The following is a 13282-nucleotide window of genomic DNA, read 5'->3' on the forward strand; positions in this document are numbered from 1 at the left end:
CATTTCCTTTTGTGGTTGCATGCTTGACAGAAGTTCTCCGGAAATACTAACTCAAGAAGTAGTAACTGGTCTACACTTCTCCTTCCGGCTATATCCTGGCAACTTTGGTATGAATACACATGACTAAACTTTTGCTGATTTAATTGTTTGTGTGCTGTGCTCAGCCACTCAGTCGTGTCTGACTCTTGCAAACCCATAGACTCTAGGCTGCCAGACTCCTCTGTCCATGGGATTCTCCAGGCAAGAATACTGGAGTGGGTAGCCATTTCCTTCTCCAGGGGATCTTCCCAACCTAAGAATCAAACCTGGGTCTCCTGCATTGCAAGTAGACACTTTATTGACTGAGCTACAAGGGAATCTTTAGACTGAAGCAATGTGAGAAGGGCATGCTTCAGCTTCAGGCCTTAAGATGTTCAATATAGAAGGTTTCTAGAAACACTGTTTCTGCTTCCTCTTTTTTTTTTTACTTGTCTTAGTCTACTCACAGGTGCAAGGTATTAGTCTCTTCACAGAATGTTATATGATCAACAGGCACTTTCAAAGTGTATTTTTAAACAGACTGTTGCCTAGCTATATGTAAGTCTGCTGAGTAATTTTACAACCTAACTTTTATGTTGTTAATTTTACAACCTAACTTTTATGTTTTATGTTTTAAGATTATATAAATCTTAAAGGAAATCAGTCTGAATATTCATTGGAAGGACTGATGTTGAAGCTGAAACTCCAATACTTTGGCCACCTGATGCAAAGAGCTGACTCATTTGAAAAGACCTGATGCTGGGAAAGATTGAAGGCAGGAAGAGAAGGGGATGACAGAGGATAAGATGGTTGGATGGCATCACCGACTCAATAGACATGGGTTTGGGTAGACTCCGGGAGTTGGTGATGGACAGGGAGGCCTGGCATGCTGCGGTTCATGGGGTCGCAAAGAGTTGGAAACGACTAAGCGACTGAACTGAACTGAACCGAGAACACTTAAGATATACTCTGCTAGCAACTTTAAAGTATATAATCTGGTCTGTTGACTATAGTCCCCGTGCTGGACATTAAATCCCTGGAACTTGCTCAGCTTGTAACTGGAAGTGAGCATCCTCTAAACATGATGGTTTTCCTACATAGTACTGGTCTTCCTAAGCCAAGAAGTATTACATACTCATAATCTTCGCACCCTCCAAAATATTCAGAAACCTTGTCATTATTCTACATTTAGAGGAACGTAAGAAATAAAATAAATGTCCTAAAATCCTATCTTGATAATCAACAGTATAAATGAACACTCAGCTGTTCTAGGTACTGGAGATGCAAAGAAAAGGTTTGTCCTCAAGAGCTTCAGAGTCTTCAAATCAAATTTCAAACATAAAAAGAAAATGAGAAGAAGGGAGGAACAAAGGAACAGTGTGCTGTCACACGATGGCATAGATGAAAAGGTAGTTGGGAGTTCAGAGAAACAGGAAAATACAGAGGTCTCAGCATCTCAAACAGTGGCATCACAGGAGTGTTGGAATTCAAGAGAAGAGGATAGATTAGAAAATCAAAAAAGAAGGAATGAATACTCTAGGCAGGAAGTTTAGGCAAGAAGAATGGCCTGAGCAAGATCTTGGGGTAGAGGATTTCATGGTAGGTTTGGGAAGGTGATGGGAGCCGGTATTTAAAGTGTTCTCTCTCTGAAAGCTTCACAGACCTCAATTAGCTAGAGAAATGGATCTAGTCTAATTCATTTCACATGATCTACTAAAAAGTACTGAGTCAGCAAGCAGTGCTAGACTTGTCTCAGTTTTAAGAAAAATGGATGAATAAAGCTCACAAGGGTAACTTAACATTGCTGTGATCATTCTCGAATGACTATATCCACCAAATATCTTTTATTTATATATGCTATGATACAATCTTTACATTAAAAAGTATACACTAATTTACTAGATGGTATAGATTCTGGATTGAAAACTCAAAAAAGAATAAAGTGTGACGAATATCAACACACTCCATTTAAGTTCCTCACTGGGTTCAATGAGAATGTACAATCCTGGGAAAAGTGACTAAATGAATTTTGAATGCAAATCATGGACATGCTTAACGATAATCATCTCTTACAATTCTTTCTTTTAAAAGCACATACACACACACACACGTGTGTGCGTGTGCATTTGCCAAGTGTGCTCCAGTTCATCCTTCCCACAGCTACTTCTCTCCAGCCAGGAGTGTTGGAATAGAGCAGGTTCTCTTTCTGCTCTATTCCTGTACCTTTTTCAAGCCCCAAACTTGTCTAACACCTCCACTTTTCCCCCTACACCAAGCCGTCTTTTCCACTCTGATCTCAGCACTCAATTCAAGATTCATCCAGTTCAATAAGCACTTCCTTTATCTTCTGTGATCCACACTGTCCTTAGTTTGCTTACATTTTTGTATATTGTTTTACTTATACCTGGTTTTCCTCTTCACTGTATAAGTTCTTTTTAACGGATTTTAGTCTCAGCTCAACGATAAACTACACAGTAGGGACATCTACTCTAGCTTGTGAAATTCTCAATAATTAATGTGACTGATTCGTTTAACAAATATGCATCATAACCTATTTTGTGCCAGGCAAGGCAATGAAGGTGCAGTAAGGAACCCTACAGACATGGTTCCCACTCCCTGAAATGTATGATCTCAAGGCCGTAAGTCAGAGCCATTCTTCACTTATGGGCTCTATTATTCCTATTTGCCTTGAGTGTCCACTCCTTGTCACTCCACCAATCTTTCTCTTTCATTTCCAAACCAAAACCCATTCTGGGATCTCTTTTAAGGTATTGTGCACACAGAATGTGGGCTTCCCAGGGGCACTAGTGGGAAAGAACCCGCTTGCCAATGCAGATGATGTACATGCAGGTTCGATCCCTGGGTCAGGAAGATCCCCTGGAGGAGGGCATGGCAGCCCACTGCAGTGTTCTTGCCTGGAGAACCCCATGGACAGAGGAGCCTGGTAAACTACAGTCCATAGGGTTGCAAAGAGTTGGACACAACTTAAGTAACTTACCCTGCATGCACTTTGAATGCACTTACTAAATGAGTCAAGTATGGCTAAAAATGTCATATACCCATGAATTGTGAGGAAACAACTATCATAAATCAGGAGCAATCAGATCAGATCAGATCAGTCGCTCAGTCGTGTCTGACTCTTTGCGACCCCATGAATCGCAGCACGCCAGGCCTCCCTGTCTATCACCAACTCCTGGAGTTCACTCAGACTCACGTCCATAGAGTCAGTGATGCCATCCAGCCATCTCATCCTCTGTCGTCCCCTTCTCTTCCTGCCCCCAATCCCTCCCAGCATCAGAGTCTTTTCCAATGAGTCAACCCTTCACATGAGGTGGCCAAAGTACTGGAGTTTCAGCTTTAGCATCATTCCTTCCAAAGAAATCCCAGGGCTGATCTTCAGAATGGACTGGTTGGATCTCCTTGCAGTCCAAGGGACTCTCAAGAGTCTTTTCCAACACCACAGTTCAAAAGCATCAATTCTTTGGCACTCAGCCTTCTTCACAGTCCAACTCTCACATCCATACATGACCACAGGAAAAACCATAGCCTTGACTAGACGGACCTTTGTTGGCAAAGTAATGTCTCTGCTTTTGAACATGCTATCTAGGTTGGTCATAACTTTCCTTCCAAGGAGTGAGCGTCTTTTTTTTTTTTTTTTTTCTAATTTTATTTTATTTTTAATCTTTACATAATTGTATTAGTATTGCCAAATATCAAAATGAATCCGCCACAGGTATACATGTGTTCCCCATCCCGAACCCTCCTCCCTCCTCCCTCCCCATACCAACCCTCTGGGCCGTCCAGTGCACCAGCCCCAAGCATCCAGCATCGTGCATCGAACCTGGACTGGCAACTCGTTTCCTACATGGTGTTTTACATGTTTCAATGCCATTCTCCCAAATCTTCCCACCCTCTCCCTCTCCCACAGAGTCCATAAGACTGTTCTATACATCAGTGTCTCTTTTGCTGTCTCGTATACAGAGTTATTGTTACCATCTTTCTAAATTCCATATATATGCGTTAGTATACTGTATTTATGTTTTTCCTTCTGGCTTACTTCACTCTGTATAATAGGCTCCAGTTTCATCCACCTCATTAGAACTGATTCAAATGTATTCTTTTTAATGGCTGAGTAATACTCCATTGTGTATATGTACCACAGCTTTCTTATCCATTCATCTGCTGATGGACATCTAGGTTGCTTCCATGTCCTGGCTATTATAAACAGTGCTGTGATGAACATTGGGGTACACGTGTCTCTTTCCCTTCTGGTTTCCTCAGTGTGTATGCCCAGCAGTGGGATTGCTGGATCATAAGGCAGTTCTATTTCCAGTTTTTTAAGGAATCTCCACACTGTTCTCCATAGTGGCTGTACTAGGTTGCATTCCCACCAACAGTGTAAGAGGGTTCCCTTTTCTCCACACCCTCTCCAGCATTTATTATTTGTAGACTTTTGAATCGCAGCCATTCTGACTGGTGTGAAATGGTACCTCATAGTGGTTTTGATTTGCATTTCTCTGATAATGAGTGATGTTGAGCATCTTTTCATGTGTTTGTTAGCCATCTGTATGTCTTCTTTGGAGAAATGTCTATTTAGTTCTTTGGCCCATTTTTTGATTGGGTCGTTTATTTTTCTGGAGTTGAGCTGTAGGAGTTGCTTGTATATTTTTGAGATTAGTTGTTTGTCGGTTGCTTCATTTGCTATTATTTTCTCCCATTCTGAAGGCTGTCTTTTCACCTTGCTAATAGTTTCCTTTGATGTGCAGAAGCTTTTAAGGTTAATTAGGTCCCATTTGTTTATTTTTGCTTTTATTTCCAATATTCTGGGAGGTGGGTCATAGAGGATCCTGCTGTGATGTATGTCAGAGAGTGTTTTGCCTATGTTCTCCTCTAGGAGTTTTATAGTTTCTGGTCTTACGTTGAGATCTTTAATCCATTTTGAGTTTATTTTTGTGTATGGTGTTAGAAAGTGTTCCAGTTTCATTCTTTTACAAGTGGTTGACCAGATTTCCCAGCACCACTTGTTAAAGAGATTGTCTTTAATCCATTGTATATTCTTGCCTCCTTTGTCAAAGATAAGGTGTCCATATGTGCGTGGATTTATCTCTGGGCTTTCTATTTTATTCCATTGATCAATATTTCTGTCTTTGTGCCAGTACCATACTGTCTTGATAACTGTGGCTTTGTAGTAGAGCCTGAAGTCAGGTAGGTTGATTCCTCCAGTTCCATTCTTCTTTCTCAAGATCTCTTTGGCTATTCGAGGTTTTTTGTATTTCCATACAAATTGTGAAATTATTTGTTCTAGCTCTGTGAAGAATACTGTTGGTAGCTTGATAGGGATTGCATTGAATCTATAAATTGCTTTGGGTAGTATACTCATTTTCACTATATTGATTCTTCCAATCCATGAACATGGTATATTTCTCCATCTATTAGTGTCCTCTTTGATTTCTTTCACCAGTGTTTTATAGTTTTCTATATATAGGTCTTTAGTTTCTTTAGGTAGATATATTCCTAAGTATTTTATTCTTTCCGTTGCAATGGTGAATGGAATTGTTTCCTTAATTTCTCTTTCTGTTTTCTCATTATTAGTGTATAGGAATGCAAGGGATTTCTGTGTGTTGATTTTATATCCTGCAACTTTACTATAGTCATTGATTATTTCTAGTAATTTTCTGGTGGAATCTTTAGGGTTTTCTATGTAGAGGATCATGTCATCTGCAAATAGTGAGAGTTTTACTTCTTCTTTTCCAATTTGGATTCCTTTTATTTCTTTTTCTGCTCTGATTGCTGTGGCCAAAACTTCCAAAACTATGTTGAATAGTAATGGTGAAAGTGGGCACCCTTGTCTTGTTCCTGACTTTAGAGGAAATGCTTTCAATTTTTCACCATTGAGGATAATGTTTGCTGTGGGTTTGTCATATATAGCTTTTATTATGTTTAGGTATGTTCCTTCTATTCCTGCTTTCTGGAGAGTTTTTATCATAAATGGATGTTGAATTTTGTCAAAGGCTTTCTCTGCATCTATTGAGATAATCATATGGTTTTTATTTTTCAATTTGTTAATGTGGTGTATTACATTGATTGATTTGCGGATATTGAAGAATCCTTGCATCCCTGGGATAAAGCCCACTTGATCATGGTGTATGATCTTTTTAATGTGTTGCTGGATTCTGATTGCTAGAATTTTGTTAAGGATTTTTGCATCTATGTTCATCAGTGATATTGGCCTGTAGTTTTCTTTTTTTGTGGCATCTTTGTCAGGTTTTGGTATTAGGGTGATGGTGGCCTCATAGAATGAGTTTGGAAGTTTACCTTCCTCTGCAATTTTCTGGAAGAGTTTGAGCAGGATAGGTGTGAGCTCTTCTCTAAATTTTTGGTAGAATTCAGCTGTGAAGCCATCTGGACCGGGGCTTTTGTTTGCTGGAAGATTTTTGATTACAGTTTCAATTTCCATGCTTGTGATGGGTCTGTTAAGATTTTCTATTTCTTCCTGGTCCAATTTTGGAAAGTTGTACTTTTCTAAGAATTTGTCCATTTCTTCCACGTTGTCCATTTTATTGGCATATAATTGTTGATAGTAGTCTCTTATGATCCTTTGTATGTGAGCGTCTTTTAATTTCATGGCTGCAGTCACCATCTGCAGTGATTTTGGAGCCCCCCAAAATAAAGTCTGACACTGTTTCCAATGTTAAATGTACAAAACCGAGCTTCCCCAGTTGCTCAGCAGTAAAGAACCTTCCTGTATGCAGGAGATATGGGTTTGATCTCTGGGTCAGGAATATTGCCTGGAGAAGGCAATATTGGAGGCAATACTGGAAACCCACTCCAGTATTCTTGCCAGGAAAATCCCATGGACAGAGGAGGCTGGTGGACCACGATCCATGGGGTTGCAAAGAGTTGGACATGACTGAAGTGACTGAGTATGCATACACATACAAACCACTCATAGCATCAGCTAAAACTGCAAATAAAACCATGCTTTTTTACCTGTTGTAAGTATGAAAGGGACCACCAATACCTACCTAGCAAAACCACATCCATGTACCACATAACTGTACTTCCTTTTCAAAATATTTTGACAGCCAGTAAAAGAAAGAGCAAGAGAATCCAGTTTGGATACATTTAAAACAGAGTGTTAGGATATAATTGTCTAAATTTGAAGCATTGTCATAATAAGCCCAGAGTTTTCCTCTATCCAAGTGGGACGGGTCCAAATGTGGACACAGCCACAGACATTTCAAACCATCTTCTAGTTTGCAGCCTTTCTGAGCGGATGCTGAGTGTCTAGAGTTTGTCTCACCTGGTGGCATAGTTCTTCCCACTGCCTCTGCAGAAGCTCCATGCGTTCGTTAAGGATGGAGATATCATCTGCACTGATGTAAGCACAGAGAGCCTTCTTCAGCAGTGTCAGCTGTGCCAAGTCATCTGTCCAGCTCCCAACTGTGTTTTCCAATTCCTAGATTTTTTTTTTAAAGAAAAGCACAAAACTTGAATACTCATGGGCATCTATCATCACCAATTTCTCAAGTGTATCTGAAATCCCTCTTAATGTCTCTGGGCTTCCAGGTGGCATCTGGGAATGCAGCAGATATGAGGCTTGGGTTTGATCCCCTGGAGGAGGGCACATCAACCCTGTACTCTTGCCTGGAGAATCCCAGGGACAGAGAAGTCTGGCAGGCTACAGTCCATAGGGTTGCAAAGAGTTGGACACAATGAAAGTGACTTGTCACTGGCACTTGATGTCACTGCCTTTCCATTCCATTCTATTTGAACACCCAAACTGTTTATCTATTGGGTTGGTCAAAAAGTTCATTCAGGTTTTTCCATCAGATGTTATGAAAAAACCTGAATGAACTTTTTGGCCAACTCAACACTTTTCTTCCTACATAATCTGATAATTTGCCAGGTTCTTCTGATATAGTACCAGGTTGCTTGCAGAATCTTTCCTAACTGGAAATGGAGATCTATTTTCCACTTCACTGACCACTTCTGATTGTCTTTCCTAGTTCAAGTTTCATCACCGTATTGATCTTACTTACTTTTTTTTTTTTTTAATTTTATTTTATTTTTAAACTTTACAATATTGTATTGGTTTTGCCAAATATCGAAATGAATCTGCCACAGGTATACATGTGTTCCCCATCCTGAACCCTCCTCCCTCCTCCCTCCCCATACCATCCCTCTGGGTCGTCCCAGTGCACCAGCCCCAAGCATCCAGTATCGTGATCTTACTTATTTTTAAATCAGCTTAATAAAATCCTTTACCTTTGTCTCAAGTGACGGATCATGTTTGTGAAATACTTTTTAAAAATCCAAACTACTAGATTTAACTCTCATCTTCAAACACTATCAATTGCTACAGACTTATTGATACATTGTAGCTAAAAAGATGTATTGCTGGTATTACTTGATTTAAAATAATGGGCTGAATATGTTTACTGCAGAAGAAAAGAGATCATTCAGCTACTGGTAAAATACGTATTTTGTCCTTTCGGGGAACAATTTCAGGAAAAAAAAAATCCATATAATAATATTTGAATGTTTTTTCAACAGTTTTTGCAATGCTTTGAACAGATGACTAGTTTTAAAATTTGTATAGCTCTTGCTTTTTGCCAGCTGTTGATGTTTTTAGATTCCAGCCAATTTTGTTCATGAATAGAATATTTCACATGGCTTTTACCTTCTCTTTTGTCTCATTAAACAGGAGACAAGTTTCCAAAGGCAAAGGCAATTAACGATAGTCTGAGGCTAACTTCTCAGGCAATTTAAGCAAACTAGGTTTTAGCCAGAATTTTCTAGGTAATTGCTTTGTTTTGCTGCTAAGGTGGTTTGGGGGAAAGAGTAGCAGGAAGCTGGACCGAAATGCATCCTTCTAATCTCCAAACTTAATAGCAGGGCATGTTTGTAACTGCTGTGTATTTTGGGACACAAGGTCCCATGGTAACAGTGTTTGGCTGAAAGACCAAACCATCCGGGAGTATTAAATATTCAGCATTTCTGTTTATATCTGTAGTCATATTAAAGTGCCATATCACTGTAAAGATTTTCTTCTTTTTATACCAATTTCCAACTCCACCCCAAACTCAAATATCAGATTTGGTGTATGGGTTTAAAAAAGAAACACCAGCACCAGGGCCCAACTATCACAGACTCATGGACTCCATTTTAGATGTTTGTGTGATAAAAATATAGCCTTTGGATTCAGGAAACTCTGATAATTACCAACTTTGAAAAGTTATTAAATTTCTAGCTGCTTCGTTTTCCACATCTGCAGAAGGGAAATAACAGACTGTCCTTAGGAGCTTCGTTCATGCCAATGGAGATAACACTGGCCAGCTATGGGCACACAGGGGCCCACTAAACGCCCATTCCTGCCTCTTGAAAGTTTTCTTTAATCATTTGTCATAGATTTACAGTCAAAGACTTAAATATTTTTTAATCTTTGCATAGTACTGACTTTACATCTCTAGATAATATTTCACTCCCTTATCATCCATGACATAAAGTACACTACCTTTCTTTTTCCTAAATCTGCCTCTTTTCAGTTTCAAAGATCATCTTCACATTTTAATACTGAAGAAAAATTCTTATATCTACTCTTTTAATGATTTCTGGACTTCTCTAAAAATTAATCTTTCTTGGGACCTCCCTGGTGGTCCAGTGGCTAAGACTCTGAGCTTTCAAAGCAGGGGACCTGGGTTCGATCCCTGGTCAGGGAACTAGATTCTACATGCCTCAACTAGAGATCCTGTGTGCTGCAACTAAGATCTGGTGCAGCCAAAAAGAAATCTTTTTTCTTTTTTTAATTAATCTTTCTTAAAGGCTTCTAAATCATTTATATCTGTGTGAAGTTTTAAACAAAGTCACTCCAGTGCAGTAATTTACAAATGACTTGGAGAACATGAGGACATGTTTCATTGGAGGGAAAAAGCATCTTTAAAGATAACTTTATTTTGATCTGCATATTGCTCAGCAGAGAACTGCTGTCTTGGCACTTGACTTAGCTACTCAGGAGTGAATGGAACAAATCCTACAGACACTAAATCATGTTGGTCTCACTGAGCACCCCGTGCAGGGAGCAGCCTGTTTTAGCTACTGATTGGCTTCCAAGTGCCATTTGAGGTGTTGATCACAATCTCTAAATTGATAGGGCCCTGAAGATACAAAGGACTGTGTGACTCAATGCAGTAAGTGAAATCAGCTAACACAGTTCCTGGTTTTTCTAACAGAAAAGAGCCTAGAGGGCAGGTTGTGTTTCTCCAAGGACCGCGGTCTACAGAATTTCCATGTCGCCGAGCCTCACTCTTCTACATGTGAACTAGACTCTTCTGCTGAATGACTGTCCAGTGTGGACGGTTTAGAAGGATTGTCTTTATTGCTCTTAATCTATGTTTTAACTGTCTTTTAATGTTGTGTTTTACATTTTCATTGACTCACTCATGGTAATCCATAAACTAGTCTATAATTTCATCAACTGCAATAAATCAATAAGCAAGTTTCACCAGAGTTGTCTGCCCTAATGCAAGATACCAGAAACTTGCACCTACAGGTAGACAATTACAGAAGCTCAACTGAATTATGCTTTCAAAGGCATCACACTAGAAGCACAAGAAAGTGGAAGTGTTAGTCACTCAGTTGTGTCTAACTCTTTGTGGCCCCATGGATCATAGCCTGCCAGGCTCTGTCCATGGAACCCTCAAGGCAAGAATACTGGAGTGGGTAGCCATTTGCTTCTCCAAGGCATCTTCCCAAATCAGGGATCGAACCCTGGTCTCCTGCATTGCAGGCAGATGCTTTAACATCTGAGCCACCAGGGAAGCCCAGAAGCACAGGTAGGTGACAGTTAAAAGCTTAGTCCAGTGGTTTACCTTGCAGCACATCTGCTCCGCATGGAGCTCTTCATGATGATCTGGGAGAGGCTGGGAAAGCCTCTTTTTGAAAGTTCGTAGTTTCTCCAGAGAATCAGCTATTCCGTTCTCACATTTTTCCCAGTCCTAGAATGGCCAGAGAAAGAAATTTTAAGGAATAAGGAGTTAGGAAACAAGAAAAACTCTCTTCTCAACTCCCAGACAATGGATTAAAGTTACACTGATGAGTACTGCAAAGGCGTCCACATCCATAGCCATGGGCATCAGTAACAGAAGAGCTGAGTTCTAAACTTTTCTCATTATCTGCGTGGCTTCAAGCAGGTGAGGCGTTATGTCTCAGTGTTCCTTACAAAAACCGAAATAACACAAACTCTCAAAAACTGTGGGAGAATGCAAGGGAACAAGAGGTGTCGAGATGTCAAGGACAAAAACAGAATATTATCAGTTTTCGAAAATGTTTTTGCATCCAAATCTGTCTACGGAGGTAAGAGTATAAACACACTACTTTGCCTCTCTCCTAAGCCCACCCATAACTGCACTCATGTCTCTATTATCTCAACACACTATAAGGGGTAGAAAAGAGGATATGGAATCTCTTTCAGGGTGAAAATACATATTAGGTAAGAGAAGTGATATGAAATGTAAAGGTAATATAAACCTGGCTCTGATTCAATTCAATACATAAACAGTATGAACTAAAGCAAAAAAAGTAGACCAAGAGAGAGAACTCAACAATTGTATTTTTTATTTTTTTTTTGAATTCAACAATTTTAAATGTACACCTTATATGTCAGTACGCATCAGTACTCTGAAGGAGAATGTAACAGGTAAAGAGGTAGAGTATTGGGACTTCCCTGGTAGTCTAGGGGATAAGACTCTATATTCCCAATGCAAGGGGCCCAGGTTTGATTCCTGGTCAGGAACTAGATCTTGCATGCCACAGCTAAATATCCACATGCTGTAACAAAGATTGAAGATCTAGCAACTAAGACCCAGAGAAACCAAATAAATTAATTAATTAAAAAAAAAAAACAGGTAAGAACTTGGCGGTAAGGAATGTGGTAGATTACTGTTGCTGCTGCTGCTAAGTCGCGTCAGTCGTGTCCGACTCTATGTGACCCCATAAACGGCAGCCCACCAGGCTGCCCTGTCCCTGGGATTCTCCAGGCAAGAATACTGGAGTGGGTTGCCATTTCCTTCTCCAATGCATGAAAAGTGAAAAGTGAAAGTGAAGTCGCTCAGTCGTGTCCGACTCTTAGCGACCCCATGGACTGCAGCCTACCAGGCTCCCCCGTCCTTGGGATTTTCCAGGCAAGGGTACTGGAGTGGGGTGCCATTGCCTTCTCCTAGGTGCTGACAAAAGAAAGCATACATGCTATGGTTCTGTTTCAGAATATTACACACCAAAGGTAACAAAGGTTACCTCTAGGAAAGATACTAGGATTTGGATTTGAGTGGTAGTGTCACGTAGGGAAAATTTAATTTTTTTTTACTCTCTGTACTTCAGTTCTTACCTGAATTTTTTTTCAGACACATGACTTCTTGGGTAATTAAAAAAAAGGAGAGTAAAAGAAAACAAAAAAGTAAAAAAAAAGAGAGAGAGAGCAACCATGATGGAGACCTGATTCTTTACAGCACCCTATCTACAAATAGCCCACATCTGGGGTCTCTGTGCCAATTAAATTCAACTCAACAAATCTCCTTCAGTTTGTCTGATACTCTACACTCCTGGCCTTCCCTCCCTCTCCCACAACTTAAATTACTGAGTTCCAGAGAAGGCAATGGCACCACACTCCAGTACTCTTGCCTGGAAAATCCCATGGACAGAGGAGCCTGGTAGGCTGCAGTCCTTGGGGTCGCTAAGAGTCGGACACAACTGAGTGACTTCACTTTCACTTTTCACTTTCCTGCATTGGAGAAGGAAATGGCAACCCACTCCAATGTTCTTGCCTGGAGAATCCCATGGACGGCAGAGCCTGGTGGGCTGCCGTCTATGGGGTCACACAGAGTTGGACATGACTGAAGTGACTTAGCAGCAGCAGCAGCAGAGACAACTTAAGTTGTTTTTAGTCATCAGCCTAGTGCCAAATCCTGCTACATTTCTCTTCACATTATTCTTTGGACTATCTTTCATCACCAGTCTCTTCCTGTCTGAGTTCTTTCTATCTTTTCTCCTGATGCCTTATTTTCACCACAGCAACACACAGTTGCTATTTCAACTCTCTTCTTTGAGACATAATGGCCACCTTACCTCCTTGCTCATAATGTCTTTTGGTTTCTAAATGAACTGACAGTTTGGCCCAAACTTTTCATTTTTTAAAAAAAAAATTCCTTCAGGGAACTTCCTAGAGTATATAACCACATTCCTTCTTCCCATTCACCAGAAAGAACAA

At 40.1% G+C, this 13282-nt stretch overlaps 1 protein-coding gene across 22 annotated transcripts in view; it reads right to left on the reverse strand.

Moving 5' to 3' along the window:
* The window catches only part of SYNE1 (spectrin repeat containing nuclear envelope protein 1), a 500805-nt gene that overhangs the window by 81430 nt on the left and 406093 nt on the right, over nt 1-13282 (reverse strand). For all 22 annotated transcript variants that reach the window (XM_086318390.1, XM_086318389.1, XM_086318388.1 and 19 more), the window contains 2 exons: nt 10890-11015; nt 7322-7477 (listed from right to left, as the gene is read on the reverse strand). In XM_086318390.1, the coding sequence (XP_086174516.1) occupies nt 7322-7477; nt 10890-11015 (282 nt within the window). The remainder of the gene's footprint in view (nt 1-7321; nt 7478-10889; nt 11016-13282) is intronic.

This window comes from Bos grunniens, chromosome 9 (genome assembly GCF_055505025.1).
Source record: "Bos grunniens cultivar Pamir isolate PY7600 chromosome 9, Bosgru_T2T1.0, whole genome shotgun sequence".
NCBI lineage: Eukaryota > Metazoa > Chordata > Mammalia > Artiodactyla > Bovidae > Bos > Bos grunniens.